Here is a 19318-nt window from a genome sequence, read left to right on the forward strand (position 1 = left end):
GAATATTGCCTTTTAGAGGAATTCAAAAAGCACCAGACATCTGAGATCGTCTATGCTTCCCTAAAAGACTGGATTATCTTGGCAGACTTTGATGGTAGACAAGTTTTGGGTGATGAACGGTCAAGCTGGGGATCAAGCCAACAGTTAAAGTTCACCTCATAAACATTTACGAGGGCTACTGGAATGTTGGAAATCTGACCAGTAACGACTATAAACCTCTCATTGGGATCAGAAATACTGTGAGTGTACAAAAGGAGCATATTTATGTTGCAGAATAGCAGCACCCCTCGATTTACCCGAAAATTAATGAAAAATCATCCTCTCCTCAATTTCACGTGTTCAGCAGGTTTAATATGAGTCTCCTGCAGAAAGACGACATGGGCGCCCAAATAAAGAAGATGGTGTCGTATCTTACTTACCTGTAGTTCGTTTTATAGGGTTGTTAAGCCCTTTACAGTTAAAACGAGTAAACCGAATACCACACCCACCGGATGTCACTTTTAGATTAGGTTGGGTCATAGCAAAATGCAAGTATCAAATACAGTATACAGTACACAAAAATGCAAATCTGTGGCAGAACTCCAAAAAAAAATAAAGTTTTACTGATGTAAAGATAAGAAAAACATACAAGTTACCTCCATGCCCCCAACCCCAAAACTCTTGCAGAAGCATCCCTCAAAACTGGTGCGCGCATCATCCTCCTTTATAAAAACAAACCTTAACGCCTCTTCTGCTCTAAGCAACTGTAAAGAAATAAACTCCACGTTATGTGCCGAAAATGTGACATCTCGTTAACAAATAAAATGCACTAAGGGAAATGTTCAATTGAAATGAAAAAAAATTAAAAATAATAATTCAAAATAAAAAATAGCATAATTGGCTCTATAGTCACAGCGTACTCGCAACAAAGAGATTTAAAAAAGCTATATTAAAGTGCAAAAAAAGGCTACAGTGATTAGCAGCGTAGCCAGGATAAGAAGACTGAACTTCATGTTAGGTCAAAAGTTGAGTCGTTTCTTCACCGCAGGAAAGGCGGCCTTTCCGAGCCACAGCTGAGGTGAAGTCGGGGAAAAAAACTGAGCTTCTCTTGCCCATATAGGAGAGCGGGGAAGCTTCGTCAGCCAGTCGCAGAATCTGGTAACGGACTTAAAATAAGTTCACCCGAACAACAAGTGGTCGTGGAGGTTCGCCATCTTTTGGCCTGGCACACGAGGTGCGGTGGGCCAGATCCAGCATGGGTTGTCGTCAAATTTCAGCACATCTTGCAGCTGGGTCGTAAACTCAGTCAGGCGGAGGCCTTCACAGCCCTCAGGGAGACCCACTACACAGACATTATTTCAACTCGAGCAACCCTACAGATCTTAGCATATTTTCATGAGGAAATCCAATGTAGTAGTTCGCTTTGTAATGCTAGCACGGAGGTCGGTTAGCTTGCTAGCGTGAGCATTAGCAGAGAACTCCAAGCTAGCAATGACCTCACTTTGGGACAAAGTTTGCCTTTCGAATGGCTCCAGAGCAGCTGCAATCTCCCCTCTAACCGAGTCTGGGACTATGGATTCAAGTTTACCAAAAATATCAGTGCATAGTTTGTCCATCATCTCCCTTATGTTCTGCAGCAGAGTTGAATCAGCGTCAGATCTTTCCGGGGAGTCAGGCTCCGAAGAGGCCTGAGGCTTGCGGCCTGGTTCACCATCGGATTTCAGTCGGCCAAACATCGCAGAGTTCACAAGCGAAAGTTAACTATAAATTGGGCAAAACAAATGACTACAACGTACTTTGATAAAAACGGCCAAAGTTGACAAAAAGTGCTATTAAAATATATAAAATGTCACATTCCTGTGGAGCCACTGCGAAACACGTCCTACACCATCACTGCTCAGCAGCCACTCTCTACAATACTTTGTTTTATGATTTATTTGTAATCCTTTACACATTTAAACATCACTATTTATGGTAAAAGGCATGGATAAGGAATTTCAACTATATGGAGAAGCACGATTATCAAGGTCAACATCTGTGAATGAAGCGCTCTTTGTCACTCCTTGCCTGTTGCTTGGTAACCCGGAGCTCCCATTAATTGATAGTTTTTCTGATCTTGGTCAAGTGACTTGACATTTTCTCTTCTCGAGGCTCTCCCACACACTGGCACACATTGGCAATCACTTCACATCACTTCACTTCCTGATGAATGCCCCCTCCTCCCTTGTCTGCAAATGTACACCAGTTTGATTTCAAGAGCAAAGAAAATGTATCCTGACTGATGACTCACAGCTAATGTACCTTTTTTTTCCCGCTTATTACTTTTTTCCAGACCAAGTGCCACCAATACTGGCCGCATCCACCCGAAGTGAAGGATTACGAACACATGCGGGTGAAGTGTCATTCGGAGGAATGTAACCTGGCCTACGTGACGCGGCACTTCACCCTCACGCACATTAAGGTACTGTACAAATTGACTGTTTAAATCAGCATTTTGGGCCTTGTCTCTTGTTATAATAAAGTTGAGAATAATGAGAATTATTCACCAATTTAAAATAAGGATCAAAGCTCCCACAATAGTATATTGGAAGTATGTTGTCTAAAAATGACAACGCTGATGCTGACATTTAGAATTTTTTAAAAGTACTTTTGGTAAGCCATTGGTAATGCTGTATGTGTAGCTGTAGCTTTAATGCTAAGAGCTGTTTGTCCACAAGGGGTCCATCCGACACCAAGAAAGTACAATGTCACACCCTGATAATGTTTACTTAACATTTGTTAAGCTCATTGAATTGCTTTGAGATTTTAAAGGGGAACTGCATTTTTTGGGGAATTTTGCCTATCATTCACAATCATTAGGAAAGACAAAAAACACTTTTTTTTTTTAAGGTTTTTTAAAGATGATAAAAAACCGCTTGCAAGATGTGGCTAATGGGAGTCACCGTTGTAGCCTTCAAAACCTCTAAAACAATTTCAAAACCCTCCATCAACATTTTGTATACACACTGCAAGTATGTATATATATATATATATTTATTTATGTATTTATTTATATATATATATATATATATGTATATATATTTCATATAGTAACTGACACGATCATACCAATAATGTAATATGTACAATATTTACTGTATTTTGGTCATTTTATGCACAGCCGGAACAAATTCTTCGGCGCATTTATTTTCGTTTCCATAGCAGCGCACTTCTGACTTCCTGCAACAAATTTGTTCCTAGTCCCGTAATCAAACGCGAGTGTTGAATGAACATTGCAAAAACATATAAATACAACAATGTAAGACTATTATTTTCATCCCTATCCCTATTATATTACATAAGATACAATCAAATATGTAAAGCAAGTAAACAAAACCATAAACTACTATTGGCTGTCACTTAAATTCTTTGGCTTCTTGCCCCCAAAGCCTTCCCATGTCTAAGAACCTATTCCCCGAGTTTGTAAACAATATATAAATACAGTGGTGCCTTGGTATACAAGTTTAATTGGGTCTGTGATCAATGTTTCCCATTGAAATTAATTGAACTTCAATTATACTTTGCTGCGCCCCCAAATCCCCCCACAATTTTAACATGCTTTGCATGAATAAAAACACATTTCTAGATAAGAAACATAGTATCAAAACCAATGCAATAGGATGTATTAAAAACAAGAACAGTAGTTTTATAAAGTAATGTAACAATAATGTACAGCAGGTTTCCCCAACCTTTTTTCCATCAGGGACCGGTTTAATGTATGCATTATTTTCAGGGACCGGCTTTATATGTGTGGCAGATAAAAACAGCAAAAAAATTTGCATGAAAAATTTGCCTTTGTTCACACTCTGGCACATTAACATTTTATATGTCCATTAATGTGCATTGTCCCATGTACTATAACATATGAGTTGTAATATACATCTATTAACAAACTTATTGGTGTGTTTAGTGGCACAGGTGAAAGTTAGGTCGGAGAAAATGCGGTAGTTTATAAATCAATAATGTTTCTGTGCGGCCCGTTAGCAAATGCGTCACGGACCGGTGGTTGGGGACCACTGATGTACAGCATTTATGTTGGAGAGTGGACTTCTACGGTATCTTTTGAGCTGCTTCTACAGTCCATCAGCAGCTTCTCCATTATTTCATGGATGAATGTCCGTGCTTTAAAATGATTCTATTATCTATTATAATCCCCTTGGCTGGCGTTATAATAGCTTCTGCTTCAGTATTCAAGTGGGGTACATATTGTAAAATTCTATGCTTGTGCTACCTCACCAAGTCTGCTACAAGTACATGCACACCTTGGTCATGATTACCTCCACCAGGGGAGTCGCCGGGGTTTGTTTGTCTCTCTGATTGTCTGTTTTTTATTTAGCAACATAACTCAAAACGTTTTGGGCTGATGTTGATGTAACTTTTAGGAAATGCCAGAAACAGTATTAGGAACAATTGAACTGATTTTGGTGGTGATCCGGATAATTACTATGACGGTACCTTGTGTTTACAAGGGTGAACTCCTCAGCGTGTATGCTAGTGACCTTGCCTCCACCTACACAAACAAAGACAGTGGATGACTGACAAGCGGGTTCACTCTGTTTGTTTCATTCCACTATAGACTAGAGATGTCCGATAATGGCTTTTTTGCCGATATTCCGATATTGTCCAACTTTTAATTACCGATTCCGATATCAACCGATACCGATATATACAGTCGTGGAATTAAACAATGTAACAAGGTTGCATTAAACAATGTAACAAGGTTTTCCAAAATAAATCAACTCAAATTATGGAAAAAAATGCCAACATCGCACTGCCATATTTATTATTGAAGTCACAAAGTGCATTATTTTTTTTAACATGCCTCAAAACAGCAGCTTGGAATTTGGGACATGCTCTCCCTGAGAGAGCATGGTGGGCGGGGTTTGGGGGGGGGGCGGAGTTGGATGGGGGTGGGTGGGTAGCGGGGGGTGTATATTGTAGCGTCCTGGAAGAGTTAGTGCTGCAAGGGGTTCTGAGTATTTGTTCTGTTGTGTTTGTGTTGTGTTACGGTGCGGATGTTCTCCTGAAATGTGTTTGTCATTCTTGTTTGGTGTGGGTTCACAGTGTGGCGCATATTTGTAACAGTGTTAAAGTTGTTTATACGGTCACCCTCAGTGTGACCTGTATGGCTGTTGACCAAGTAAGCATTTCATTCACTTGTGTGTGTGTGAAAAGCCAGATATTATGTGATTGGGCCGGCACGCAAAGGCAGTGCCTTTAAGGTTTATTGGCGCTCTGTACTTCTCCCTACGTCCGTGTACCACTCCGTACAGCGGCGTTTTAAAAAGTCATACATTTTACTTTTTGAAACTGATACCGATAATTTCCGATATTACATTTTAAAGCATTTATCGACCAATAATATCGGCAGTCCGATATTATCGGACATCTCTACTATAGACCAAATGAGCCTCAGTGCTGAGACTGATGCAAAGAGTGAACCCTCTTGCACAGGGTATCCGCGGGATGTTGAAAAGTCTTTAAACAAACTATTTGAATTGAAGGCCTTAAAATGTCTAAAATTGTCCTAAAATCTCATAAAATGTCTTAAATATGATTTAGAAAAGTCCTAAAAATCTATTTACGTTACTTTTATTTAAAACATGTATAAACTTCAGTCTTGCTTTTAAATATTTCGATTTTTGAGGATGCTATAATGTCGGAAACGGAATCAAAGTAGGCTACCTGTGCTGCCCAGTCAGAATTAATAAATTGCACCACCTAGTGTGCTGTGCACGCGCAGTGGTGTGTTGTTACAAGATGGTACAGTAGCAGAGAAAACTTAGCGAAAGCCCACAGCAAAGCCGAATTACTTGCATAAGATGGGTAAGTGCAAGTTCGATGATTTGTGGCCCAAGAATAATCAATTTAATGCTTGGTTGACATTGTTATTGTAAGTGCTAATACTGAGGAAGTGTTTATCTAGTATAGTAACACATCATCTCGCGACGGCATGCTTCTCCGCCAGCAGCTGAATCGCTTTTGAATTCGTAATGCACAACATATTGCGATAGGACACCAATCTGTACTGACTGAAAAACATGAATAATCATATTACACTATCTGTAAATTATTAGCCCACATTTCATGTTCTTTTTGTACACAGTGAGCTGAGCAGTGTATGTAGCTTTACTAACAAGCATGATGTGCTGCATGTATCATGATCAATTTTATAGTGACTTACTCGATGGACAGTTGTCCGTTTGGTCAAGCCAGTTGATTTTGGGTAAATGGAAAAAAGTTTCTACCACTGCAGGGTTTATTAGTGCAAACCGTTTGTCTATTGTTGTGATGCAGTTTCTTTGAGAAATATACTCCTCACCAGATTTTAAAAGCCTTTCCATTGGTAATAACATTGTTTTCCACTCCGTGCAGCAGAAGCACTCCATTTCTGTCGACGTAGCTTGGTTCCAAACTCCAAATTTACACCATCAAATCATCATCTCAGTCGTCTTTTACAAAGTCTGCCATGATTTGTTGCCGGAAGTACTAGCACGCATTTGTTGACGGAAGTAGGAAGCACTTTGCTTTTGGCACTGAAATAACTGCACACAGGAAACAAGTTTCGGTAATGCTTAAATTTACCAAAATACGGTTAATATTGTACATATTGCATATTATTATGAAAGTGTCTCATAATATATAATGTACACTACCGTTCAAAAGTTTGGGGTCACCCAAACAATTTTGTTGAATAGCCTTCATTTCTAAGAACAAGAATAGACTGTCGAGTTTCAGATGAAAGTTCTCTTTTTCTGGCCATTTTGAGCGCTTAATTGACCCCACAAATGTGATGCTCCAGAAACTCAATCCGCTCAAAGGAAGGTCAGTTTTGTAGTTACTGTAACGAGCTAAACTGTTTTCAGATGTGTGAACATGATTGCACAAGGGTTTTCTAATCATCAATTAGCCTTCTGAGCCAATGAGCAAACACATTGTACCATTAGAACACTGGAGTGATAGTTGCTGGAAATGGGCCTCTATACACCTATGTAGATATTGCACCAAAAACCAGACATTTGCAGCCAGAATAGTCATTTACCACATTAGCAATGTATAGAGTGAATTTCTTTAAAGTTAAGACTAGTTTAAAGTTATCTTCATTGAAAAGTACAGTGCTTTTCCTTCAAAAATAAGGACATTTCAATGGGACCCCAAACTTTTGAACGATAGTGTATACTTACAGCGTGTGTATAAAAAGTTGATGGAGGTTTTCGAAGTTGTTTTAGAGGGCTTTGAAGGCAACATTGGTAACTCCCGTTAGCCGCATCTTGCAAGCATTTTTTTTAATTCTTAGAATCCTTAAAAAAATAAAAACGTGTTCTTGTCTCTGAATGATTCCAAATTCCAAAAAAGGTACAGTTCCCTTTCAAGTCAGAAGAGGGCGAGATGTAATGTTTACAACAATTTGGAAATTTAAAACCCTCTAGGCATCCTCATAAAAGTTGCAAGCAGCTCTTTGAAGTGCATACGTTTCCGCACACTTAGAGCAGAAATAGAACATTTTTATACAAGTGTGGTGATGTTAGATTACCGTTACATGATTGCCAGTCAACCCAAAATACAAGGATCGTCTGATAAGGAGGTGTTAGTTTGGCATGGAGAGTGACAAAGTTAAAGAATACTGTACCTATTTTTTCCTCATGTGACTGCCAACATATTAATATTTACTACCAATTAAAGCAACAAAGGTAGGCAGCGATCTCTCCTCTTTTCAGTCTATTTACTACCGTTTACGTCAGCACTTGTGCCATTATAATACAGAGTTTCAGTACCTATTCTTAATATCGATCTGATATTGTTATTTCTAACAGTTCTGTCAAAATTTGTATCTATCCACCCGGCCCCATTGTCTATGCCTGTCTCTGACACTTTTAAACTATTAAAAATGTGTTTTTCACATAAGGAACTTTTCATGAATCAATTATGTGTTAGGCTGTATCCCAAATGTTAGTTTAAAGAAGACTCTGTTCTGTTCTCTAGTGCAAAGCAAGACCCAAAACAGAATCGTTCACAAAAATCCTTATTTACCTCCATTTTAATTTCTTGTTGGTTGAATGCATCAATACTTTTGTACATGTTGTGTGTATAGAAAAATAGATTCCTCACATTTTTGGACCTCTTTGGTAGCGAGTTTATTAAACATTGTGGCAAAGAGCCAGTATAGGGTAAGTAAGTAAAAGAAATAACCTTTTTGCTCAAATTCGCCTCATCAGTCGATCAACTGCAATTCCATTCTTATTGTTAGTCACCTTCAAGTGCTTTATGTGCCTTTGCAGTTTCCAGTCAGCAGTGCTTGCTGCATGCATTTGTCTACATCTTAAACAGTTGGGCTTTTTATTACGTTGCCATGGTTACAGGATGGGGTGAATTTCAGATTAAACTTGAGCTGAACTTTTGGGTGCAACACCCAGATTTATTGCACACGCAGAACAAGAGTGTATTTCCTGCTGATTCTTGGTCCCCCTATAGTAGTATGTTGAATATCATTGAATAACAATGGCTGTCTAATCTTTACATAATCCTTTAGTGACATATACAGGCAGTGACTCATACTAAATGAAACACCTGAAGGCCACAGTGCATTTTCCATTGATGCTCGGAAATGCGGAGGGGTATTCACTCGACTGCGCTTCTGTTTACACCATTTTTTCGGATCCACTGGCCCTCTAATTCCACATTTCATAGCCATGTGAGCAAACGATGACGGTTGACATGGCAGTCATGTATGGTTAGCTACCTAGTTGGTGACATATGTCCCATGGCAGAGCTCGCCACGGGACCTTACAAGCAGCCAATGCACGGTCACTTCCGTGTGGTGCTGGCTGCTGCTGTGATGCATGTGTACACAGCAAGCTTATTGATGTAGAGGACAGAACACAGGTGTGTTTACATGGTGCAGACTTGGTCATGTAATCTGATCAGACTTTCCATGTTAAATCAGCACCTCAGTGTATCACCACAATGCTCAGCGAGGCATGAAGTATGGATGTGCGCACATGCATGCACAAATACTCCTGTGTGTGTGAGCCCATCTGTTCCCCTGGCGGTGCTGGTTAATCTCTGCATGAAGTCACAGGCCACACGCCCGTTAAAAACACTCAACTCAGCTCTTCTATGTTTCTCTCCAGTCAACCTGTTTTTCTGCCTTCATCCCATCACGGTATCATCATCCGGCACTTCCTAATGTCACCTCAGTGTCACATGGGCCGTCGCTCTGGTTTTTCCAAAGCACCCTCTTGCTCTTTGTTTTGTCACGCAAGCATTATTTTGTCAGGTCTTGTCTGGCTGACTGTCTCTGAATCATGACAAAGTATCAGCCTCGTTTAGTGCCTTTCACACTGCCTGTAAATTCTGCCATTTTCCCGCATTGTCTCCCTGTCACTATTTCAACTGTACAGACAAGGAAGTATTCTCTTTTTGAAAGCTGTTTCAGAGCCGTAACACAGGCCGAGCACTGTCTGTGTGTAAGGATACAGTGGTACTTGGGTTGTTTGGTAATCCATTGCGTAAGGTTAAACAAAAAACTTATCGTAAAAAAAAACCTAGTCAATTATTCTCATAAGAAATAATGTAAATCCAAATAATCTGTTCCAGGCACCTAAAAATATGAATGCAAAACACATTCTATAGAGAAAAATTAAAGTTTCACATGCAGAAATTACATGTAAGTAATGAATGAAACAGATAAAAGAGAGTCTTGTTAGCGATAACGGCAAAAATAGTAGGCAGTATCCACACGAACGCAACCTTGATACTCTCCTAGGAGTTATTTTTTTAATTTAAGAGTGTTTCCCATCATCCCATCCCAAAAATTGAGGTGTAAAAAAACTGAGGTCCTGTCATGATCCGTTGCCAGGTCATGTTAGGTTTAGTTTGGTATTTCCTTAGTTGTTTATTTCTGTTTCAGCACCCTCGTTTGTTTTCTTATTTGCACCCCGGTGCAGAGTTTCGTCACCTGCCTCCGATTAGTGGTCGGGACGCTCACCTGCTCCCGATCACTAATCAGAGAGCTATTTATTCCTGCCTCGTGCCACACTCTGCCTGGCAGTCTCGCTCGCTTCATGCGACAGTTTGCGTTTTGGTTTCTCCTACTTTCCAATAATAGTCTTTGCTTGTTCCTGTGTTAGGCTTTGCCGCAGTTTTCCGTGCCAACGGCACGTCGGCCTTTTTGTGTGTTTTTTCCTCGCTTATTGAGAATAAATATGCATCTTACCTGCACGCTGCTTTCCTGCCGTCCTTTCTGCATCTTGGGGACACGACCACCGCAACCATGCGTTCAAGACGTAACAGCACAAAGTTTCCCCACAGAAAGCAACGCCCAGGACTTCACCGTGAAGGAAATGGAGGTATGGACTTGGCGGGTGTTGAAAGCGATGGAGGCGGAAAGCCTTAGTCATTCTCCAGAGGAGAACGAGACGTTGGTGTGGGGTCCCGATGATACGCTGATCCCGATTGATACAGTTTGTCCTGGGGACCACAACACATTGCAATTCTGTGCTGGTTGATGGAGGCAGAAGCCCTCCTCAGCGGCTTCGACTCGCCAGCCAGACTCCACAAATTCCCTCCACGGATCAAAGCATAGTACAGATAGCCTCTCCGCCCTCGCCGCCGTAGTTTGTTAACCCCATTCATCATGTTCGCAAGCTTTCCATGTTGTGGGCTGTTAGCCAGGATGCTAACCCGTCACAGCGCGATGACGTCCGCCACAGGTGCGCTTTAATGACCTCACAAGTTATTCAGTCACTTTTTCCTCCGCCTTGTCTGCAGGCAGCCTTCACTTGAGGACATTAAGTCAAAGGCTGCTGACAATTGGGACATATTTATAAGGCTAATGCAACTAGCCAGTCCATGCCTCCCCATGGGCAAGCTCCACTCCCTAATAGGCAAGCTCTGCCCCCTAAGACTCAAGCTCATGCACTTCCTGATTCAGCAGCCCGGCTACCTAAAGCTCACCCACCCTTGGTCTCTGCTCCTACCAAGTCAAAGGGGTCAAACACCCCTCCGTGTAATGACTGACCGCATCTGGTATTCGCTTCCTGGGGGGGGGGGCCCAGCCGCACGTCCGCCTTTTTGTATTTTTTTTTTTTAGAAGTGGAAGTCTACGTGGGTACAGCTCAACTTGTCATAAAAGTTAAGATATCATGTTGTAGGTGTATAACATGAAAACCTGTTAAGAATGAATAAACAGCACCCCCGCTGGTTGCAACCAAGCAGTGCATTCCATTTTTCATCATTTACTTCAATCAACACAACAGAACTCTTACTGATAATTTAATCCAGGGGTGTATGTTAAATTCATTTTTATTAGGGGCCACATCTCAGTTATGGCTGCCCATTTATTACAGTGAATAATTTATGAATATAAATGTATAGGGATTTGCCTCATGATATTACAACTGTATAAGGATTTGCCTCATATTACTTCACAATTGCCGATGCATTTGATTTTTATATTTGATTATATTTTTCAATGAAATTAAAAGTTTTGAATGTATGCGAGATAGTATTTGTTATTAGGTAATATTAAAGCTGATATACAATTGCATGTCATTTTTTAGTGCTGTCAAATGGTTCCTTTTTATAATCCGATTAATCACACTTTTCAATTTGAATTAATCATGATTAATAATTCCCATTAACTGATGATTTATCACTGACCATATATACACTATATTGCCAAAAGTATTTGGCCACCTGCCTTGACTCACATATGAACTTGAAGTGCCATTTCATTCCTAACCCATAAGGTTTAATATGATGTCGGTCCATCTTTTGCAGCTATTACAGCTTCAACTCTTCTGGGAAGGCTGTCCACAAAGTTGCGGAGTGTGTTTATAGGAATTTTCAACCATTCTTCCAAAAGCGCATTGGTGAGGTCACACACTGATGTTGGTCGAGAAGGCCTGGCTCTCAGTCTCCAATCGAATTCATCCCAAAGGTGTTCTATCGGGTTCAGGTCAGGACTCTGCAGGCCAGTCAAGTTCATCCACACCAGACTCTGTCATCCATGTCTTTATGGACCTTGCTTTGTGCACTGGTGCACAGTCATGTTGGAAGAGGAAGGGGCCCACTCCAAACTGTTCCCACAAGGTTGGGAGCATGGAATTGTCCAAAATGTTTTGGTATCCTGGAGCATTCAAAGTTCCTTTCACTGAAATTATAGGGCCACACCCAACTCCTGAAAAACAACCCCACACCATAGTTCCTCCTCCACCAAATTTCACACTCTGCACAATGCATTCCGAAATGTACCGTTCTCCTGGCAACCTCCAAACCTAGACTCGTCCATCCGATTGCCAGATGTAAAAGTGTGAGTCATCACTCCGGAGAACGCGTCTCCACTGCTCTAAAGTCCAGTGGCGACGTGCTTTACACCACTGCATCCGACGCTTTGCATTGGACTTGGTGATGTATGGCTTAGATGCAGCTGATCGGCCATGGAAACCCATTCCATGAAGCTCTCTGCGTACTATACGTGGGCTAATTGGAAGGTCACATGAAGTTTGGAGCTCTGTAGCAAGTCGGCGACCTCTTTGCACTATGCGCTTCAGCATCAGCTGACCCCTCTGTCAGTTGACGTGGTCTACCACTTCGTGGCTGAGTTGCTGTTGTTCCCAAACTCTTCCATTTTCTTATAATAAAGCCGACAGTTGACTTTGGAATATTTAGGAACAAGGAAATTTCACGACTGGATTTGTTGCACATGTGGCATCCTATGACAGTTCAATCAATCAATCAAAGTTTATTTATATAGCCCTAAATCACAAGTGTCTCAAAGGGCTGCACAAGCCACGACGACAGCCTCGGCTCAGATCCCACATCAGGGCAAGGAAAAAACTCAACCCAATGGGATACAATGAGAAACCTTGGAGGTTCACCTGATTCTGATCATTTGGACAGGTGGCCAAATACTTTTGGCAATATAGTGTAACAACCTGCACTCCCTTAAAGGAGCATGTGCAGTCAAAATAAACTGTGTGATTAATGCTATATTTGTTGTGATAATCGCTGGAGTGTGTGAATGTGAGTGTGAATGTTGTCTGTCTATCTGTGTTGGCCCTGCGATGAGGTGGCGACTTGTCCAGGGTGTACCCCGCCTTCCGCCCGATTGTAGCTGAGATAGGCTCCAGCGCCCCCCGCGACCCGAAGGGAATAAGCGGTAGAAAATGGATGGATGGATGGATGATGATCGCATGATTTGTTGATGTTATTGATAAATTATTTCTAAACTTCCTTGAGTTTGACACCTTAATCCATTAGATGACACTATGTTTTTGACAAGACACCTGAAGGAATTCTTTTGCAGCTTTTAACCCGTGTAACACAAATGATTAGATCATAATCGGACATTAATTAGTTTAAGCTTAAGTAATATAATAACATAATATCGATAATGATTTGGTCTATTTCCAACGTGTTCAAAAAGTGGCATTGGTGTACATCACATGTTTATACTATCCGAGAAGGAGGAAGCAGACCAATCAATTTAATTAAACATTATTTTTTACATCAATTTGTTATACTGGTACAAAACTAACAAAAAAAGTACATAGCCAAATAGTGGTACAAATTGAAAGCACTAATGGAGTTGATGAATACAACATCTGCTTACAGAGATCCCCTTCCTGTTTATTATGTATCAGAGGTTGTAGGATCATTAAACATACTCCAATTATATTATTTTTTCGTGTGGCCGTTCAGCGAGGTGAGGAGCGTGCAGTCACACACCTGCAGTACGTGGCATGGCCTGACCACGGTGTACCCGACGACCCTACCGACTTCCTGCTGTTCGTCAACTCGGCCAGGGATAGGAGACGAGCCGAAGAGCCTCTCGTGGTGCACTGCAGGTGACACTTGTACTAATTGAAACACACCGGCCCGCCGCTGTGAACCCAGTTCTGTTCACTCATGTGGACATTTGCTCTGCTTTTCCAGCGCCGGGATTGGACGGACAGGTGTTCTGATCACCATGGAGACGGCTCTGACGCTGCTGGATCGGGGGCAGCCGGTGTTCCCTCTGGAAATTGTTAAAACACTGAGAGATCAGCGAGCCATGATGATTCAGACCACGGTACTTTTGGAGCGAACACTAGTTTGTATTATATTATATATATTGATATGTATATTATATATTCTTCCATTGGACGTAATGGACATAAATTACTGTATTGACCCAATTCAAGTCCGAAAAAGACGAGTTGTTTCATACAGTGTTCATGGTTTAGAGCTTTATACATGAAGACTAGTCAGAGCTTTTCTTCCTGTCACTTACACATTCTTTGGTAAACCGAGAGGACCAAGAGACAAGTGTCTGAAAGGTTTTTAGTAGGAGTGTCTTGATACAATATTGATATAGGATATCGGTCGTGTATATATATAATCGTGTGTGTATATACTGTATGTACATATATATATTATAAATGTATATTAATGTATATATGTACACTACCGTTCAAAAGTTTGGGGTCACCCAAACAATTTTGTGGAATAGCCTTCATTTCTAAGAACAAGAATAGACTGTCGAGTTTCAGATGAAAGTTCTCTTTTTCTGGCCATTTTGAGCGTTTAATTGACCCCACAAATGTGATGCTCCAGAAACTCAATCTGCTCAAAGGAAGGTCAGTTTTGTAGCTTCTGTAATGAGCTAAACTGTTTTCAGATGTGTGAACATGATTGCACAAGGGTTTTCTAATTATCAATTAGCCTTCTGAGCCAATGAGCAAACACATTGTACCATTAGAACACTGGAGTGATAGTTGCTGGAAATGGGCCTCTATACACCTATGTAGATATTGCACCAAAAAAAAAGACATTTGCAGCTAGAATAGTCATTTACCACATTAGCAATGTATAGAGTGAATTTCTTTAAAGTTAAGACTAGTTCAAAGTTATCTTCATTAAAAAGTACAGTGCTTTTCCTTAAAAAATAAGGACATTTCAGTGTGACCCCAAACTTTTGAACGGTAGTGTATATGTATAAGCATATATACATATATATATTTATGTATATATCAAACAAAAGGGTAATGAATCGACAATCTCTTCATTATCAAAACCACACAACAAAGGCAAGGTCAACTGTCAACACGCGTACACACATTTTGCTACAATAACGTTTTTTAAAAAGTTTAAAATAATAATTATTACCCAAGATACAAGGCAGAGAGAGTAGAGGACGGGGAAGAGGTGCGGTTTGTTTATGCTCTGTCTTCTTTTACGGGGGTTTCCTCTTTCCTCTTTAGTCCACAGCAATTCCCTTCTTCTTACTAGGCTGGTTTGTTGGCTTTTTAAACCCACATTGAGTAAGCAAAACTTGGTGAATGGCGAGAAAAGAAACGCACGCTGAAGCACTGAGAAGTGGCTCCTGAGTAATGGACCGCATAAACAGAATATGACATAGGGGTTGGCCTGGGTAAATAACACATTTTGCTCAACGATCTATTGACCTGCAAATTATTGTCGATAAACGATATTATTGCCATTATTTTTATGAGACTAAATTAACCATTGATGTAATGATAATACATAATAGTAATAATACATGTATATCCTTTGAAATGCAATAAACTTGTATACCTCCTGTATTTTAACATTGTAACTGGAATGAAAATGTTTGAATCTCCAAATTGAATAAAACAAACAAATAACAATAAAATAAACTTTGTCGTTAGCAAAATATTGAACTTGAATAAAAATGACAACCAAAAGCAATAAAATATCTTGATGGGGTCAGGGGCGTCAAATATACACAACCATAACAGTAAATACATCAGCTAAATAAAATATTTACAAACAAAGTTGCACTTCAATATTGAACATGTACCGGTAGGTAGAGTTGTACATTAATTGACAATCAAGTTATGACCTTCTTAAACAAAATTGCAAAGTAACAATATCAACACTACAGTTTAAACAAATGTATTAAGGTCATATGCAAAACAAAATTAAGTTTGGCACATTCCGAGTGAGGAACACCGACATGACATGACAACATGACAGCACTTTTTGCTAGTTTTGTAACAGTATTAAATAGCAGCATGTATTTGGAGATGTATTCAACCACATTTTGTGAGCGTGCACCATTTTGCACTGTTTTGTTTACACTGACCTGGCTTGTTCACCAAACACAAAGTGAGTGTGAAATGTGAGTGTGGACTGTCGAGTGGTTGTTGTGTTTCAAGTGGGGGTGCAGGTTTGTTTTAGTAGTGCACATTCGGCAAACTGTCTTCTCTGTGTTGATAGTCTCATCTTGTTCCAAAGGTTTCAACTGAAATATTCCCACATCGGTGTGGTGGCATTTGGTTTGGTGACCATTTTTTCTAAGTTAGCTGCTAACTAGTTGCACTGTGTGAGGCTAGCGACCCAGCGTCGCTGCACAGAGAATCAAAGACACGGGATACACACACAAGATAATTCACTCCTTCTTTTCATTCCGTTATGGTACAAACGCGTGTAGCCGCTAAAAGTGCCGAAAAGCGTGAATGCTCCTGAAGCATGCATATGGCGATTTATTGACGCTGGAAAACTTGTACATAGGGAGCTGCGCCTCTCTGAAATAGCCACGCGCCGTGTATACTCTACTGCACAGGAAGTGATGTCATTAAAATGGCAACGCCCTAAGGCTTCCAGCGGCACACAAAATGAACAAATGAAGCGTTGGTACACAGAGATATGGTTCACACACAGAGACATATTTGGCGCGATCTAAATGTTTGTAAACCGAAAAGTTTGCAAATAGAGGGGGATCATAAATTGAGGTTGTGCTGCCAAAATTGCAATTTTTACCCGTTGCCGTCATGAAAACTTTATTCAACTGCTCATTTGAAACATTCAAAACGGTTGTCAAGGCAAGGGAGGCTTTAGATGAGAGTTTCTATGCCTGCCAGAAAGCAGCTTTTAATGTGCTGCTGCAACCATTATCACCCTTATTTTTGAAAGGTGATCCGCTCCCTTGAGCTTCTCCTTGCTGATATATATTATGCAAATGAATGCTTCTAAAAACACTTTCCATCACTATTGTTGTGGAAAACACCCACAGTGAAAGAGACTCCCAGGATGAGGCGGATAAAGACATTGAATTAGCCGAGTCATCAATTCAAGTATTAAATGATCTCTAGATAAGCATTCTAATTATTTTAATAAGGAGACTAGTTTCTTTTTTATTGCCGTCACTGAATCAATTGGTTTATGATCCAACCAAGAAATGTCTAGCGCTGTGTGTGTTTGTTCATTTTAAGCAATAATGAAGAATGAATATTTGAACACAAATCATTTTTTATATGTTTTAATAATTGACTGGCTTCCGGTCGTGTTGGATTTGTCTGAATTTTCCACAGCTTAAATGTCCCATATCATAGTCTATTTCAATTGTTTTAGAGACATCTCATATAGTGTATTGGAAGTGTAACGTCCAAAAGCATCTAGCATTGGTGCTGAAATTTAGACCGTTTTAAAAATACTTTTAATAAGCCCTACTGTCAACTCGCCATTTTGTGTGTACTGTATGTATCTTTATTGCTAATGAGCTGTGTTTGTCCATGCCTGTCTCAGCAACATTGGGCACGCTTTTAACTTTTTTATTTTTTATTTTTTTAACATCTACCACTATAACACTACACTTGGTCAATGTAATAGAGGCCATATATCACATAAAACAACATAACATTAAGGAGATAAGCATTGAAATACAGTGCTAACAATTCACTCACATTTTGACAGCATCATGATGCTAGGTTAGTATATTCAGTGAAGAAAAACTAAAAGATCAAACTTGTAACTCTCACATTTGGAGCTGACTGACCGACAGTAAGCAGAGCCCTTTATTTTAAAGAGGACGACCTATTATGCAAAACCAAGTTTTCTTACCTGTTGGCACCTGTTTTTGTGTGTTTGGGATCCCCGTAATCCCATAACTCCCAAAAATGTTCAATTCAAACCACGTAGGCATGGCAGAGATATTTATAAAACACTTCTGGCTCGTACATGTACACTGTTGCCATTTCTAATACAAAGTAAAGTATAGTTCTAACTTATATCTGTCAGTAGACGCCATGTAAAAGCTCTAAAATCTACAACATGGCTGACAGGGAGAAGACGCAGTCAAAGGAGGGTTAACGTGGTGGAGGGCTTCGGTACATATATAGGACCGCCCACAAACCGTCGCATCCTGAAGAGACGGTCAGAAAGCAGCTTTAAGATGGTCTGTTAAACACAATCTTTGCAAAATGTGGACCATTACATGTTATTTTAAATGTAGAAAGAAAACTTTAATATGTATAGTGAAGCCTGTTTTGTTGTTGTGAAGTAGTGGGTGTGTATACAGTAGGGGTTAGTGTTTTGGTACCAGTACCAAAATGTATTTCAATACTTTTCGGTACTTTTTGATACTTTTTTATAAATAATTGGGACCAAAAAAAATAGCATTATTGGCTTTATTTTAACAAAAAATCTTACGGTGCATTAAACATCTGTTTCTTATTGCAAGTTTGTCCTTAAATAAAATAGTGAACATACAAGACAACTTGTCTTTTAGTAGTAAGTAAGCAAACAAAGGCTCCTAATTTAGCTGCTGACATATGCAGTAACATATTGTGTCATTTTCCATTCTATTATTTTGTCAAAATTATTAAGGACAAGCGGTAGAGAAATAATTTATAATCTACTTGTTCATTTACTGTTAATATCTAGTTACTTTCTGTTTTAACATGTTCTATCTACACTTCTGTTAAAATGTAATAATCACTTTTTCTTCTGTTGTTTGATACTTTACATTAGTTTTGGATGATACCACAAATTTGGGTATCAATCCGATACCAAGTAGTTACAGGATCATACATTAGTCATATTTAAAGTCCTCATGTATCCAAGGACATATTTCCTAAGTTTATAAACCTAATATAAACTTTAAAAAAACAAAATAAGATTTTGTGATGCTAAAAATGTTTGAAGTAATCATAGTAGTATTGACTAGATACGCTCTTGTACTTGGTATCATTACAGTGGATGTTAGGTGTAGTGAAGCAGGTTTAGCTATTCCTCGTCCTGCAGGGATGATACTTGTAAGAAACTGACTTTATTTGTCGCCATGCAGGCGAGGATTAGTGATTTAGAAGTAGCTAAAACACTGCCGACTGCAGTAGGACTTTAGCTGCTAGCTAGCTAGCCATGTCTTAGCACCTCTTCCTGAGGGCGTGTCAGTGTTATAGTTTCACCTTTATCGTTAGTTTTTAGACCAAAATGTGTCCGTTCTCCCTTTTCTGTCTACACACCGTGTCTGCTTGTAAGTACTTCGTGACTT

General features: G+C 39.8%; 1 protein-coding gene across 5 annotated transcripts in view; it reads left to right on the forward strand.

Annotated features, from left to right (window-relative positions):
• The window catches only part of ptpn3 (protein tyrosine phosphatase non-receptor type 3), a 73092-nt gene that overhangs the window by 52413 nt on the left and 1361 nt on the right, over window positions 1-19318 (forward strand). For all 5 annotated transcript variants that reach the window (XM_062062859.1, XM_062062860.1, XM_062062856.1 and 2 more), the window contains 3 exons: window positions 2312-2440; window positions 13723-13868; window positions 13957-14092. In XM_062062859.1, the coding sequence (XP_061918843.1) occupies window positions 2312-2440; window positions 13723-13868; window positions 13957-14092 (411 nt within the window). The remainder of the gene's footprint in view (window positions 1-2311; window positions 2441-13722; window positions 13869-13956; window positions 14093-19318) is intronic.

Source organism: Entelurus aequoreus, linkage group LG11 (genome assembly GCF_033978785.1).
Source record: "Entelurus aequoreus isolate RoL-2023_Sb linkage group LG11, RoL_Eaeq_v1.1, whole genome shotgun sequence".
Lineage (NCBI taxonomy): Eukaryota > Metazoa > Chordata > Actinopteri > Syngnathiformes > Syngnathidae > Entelurus > Entelurus aequoreus.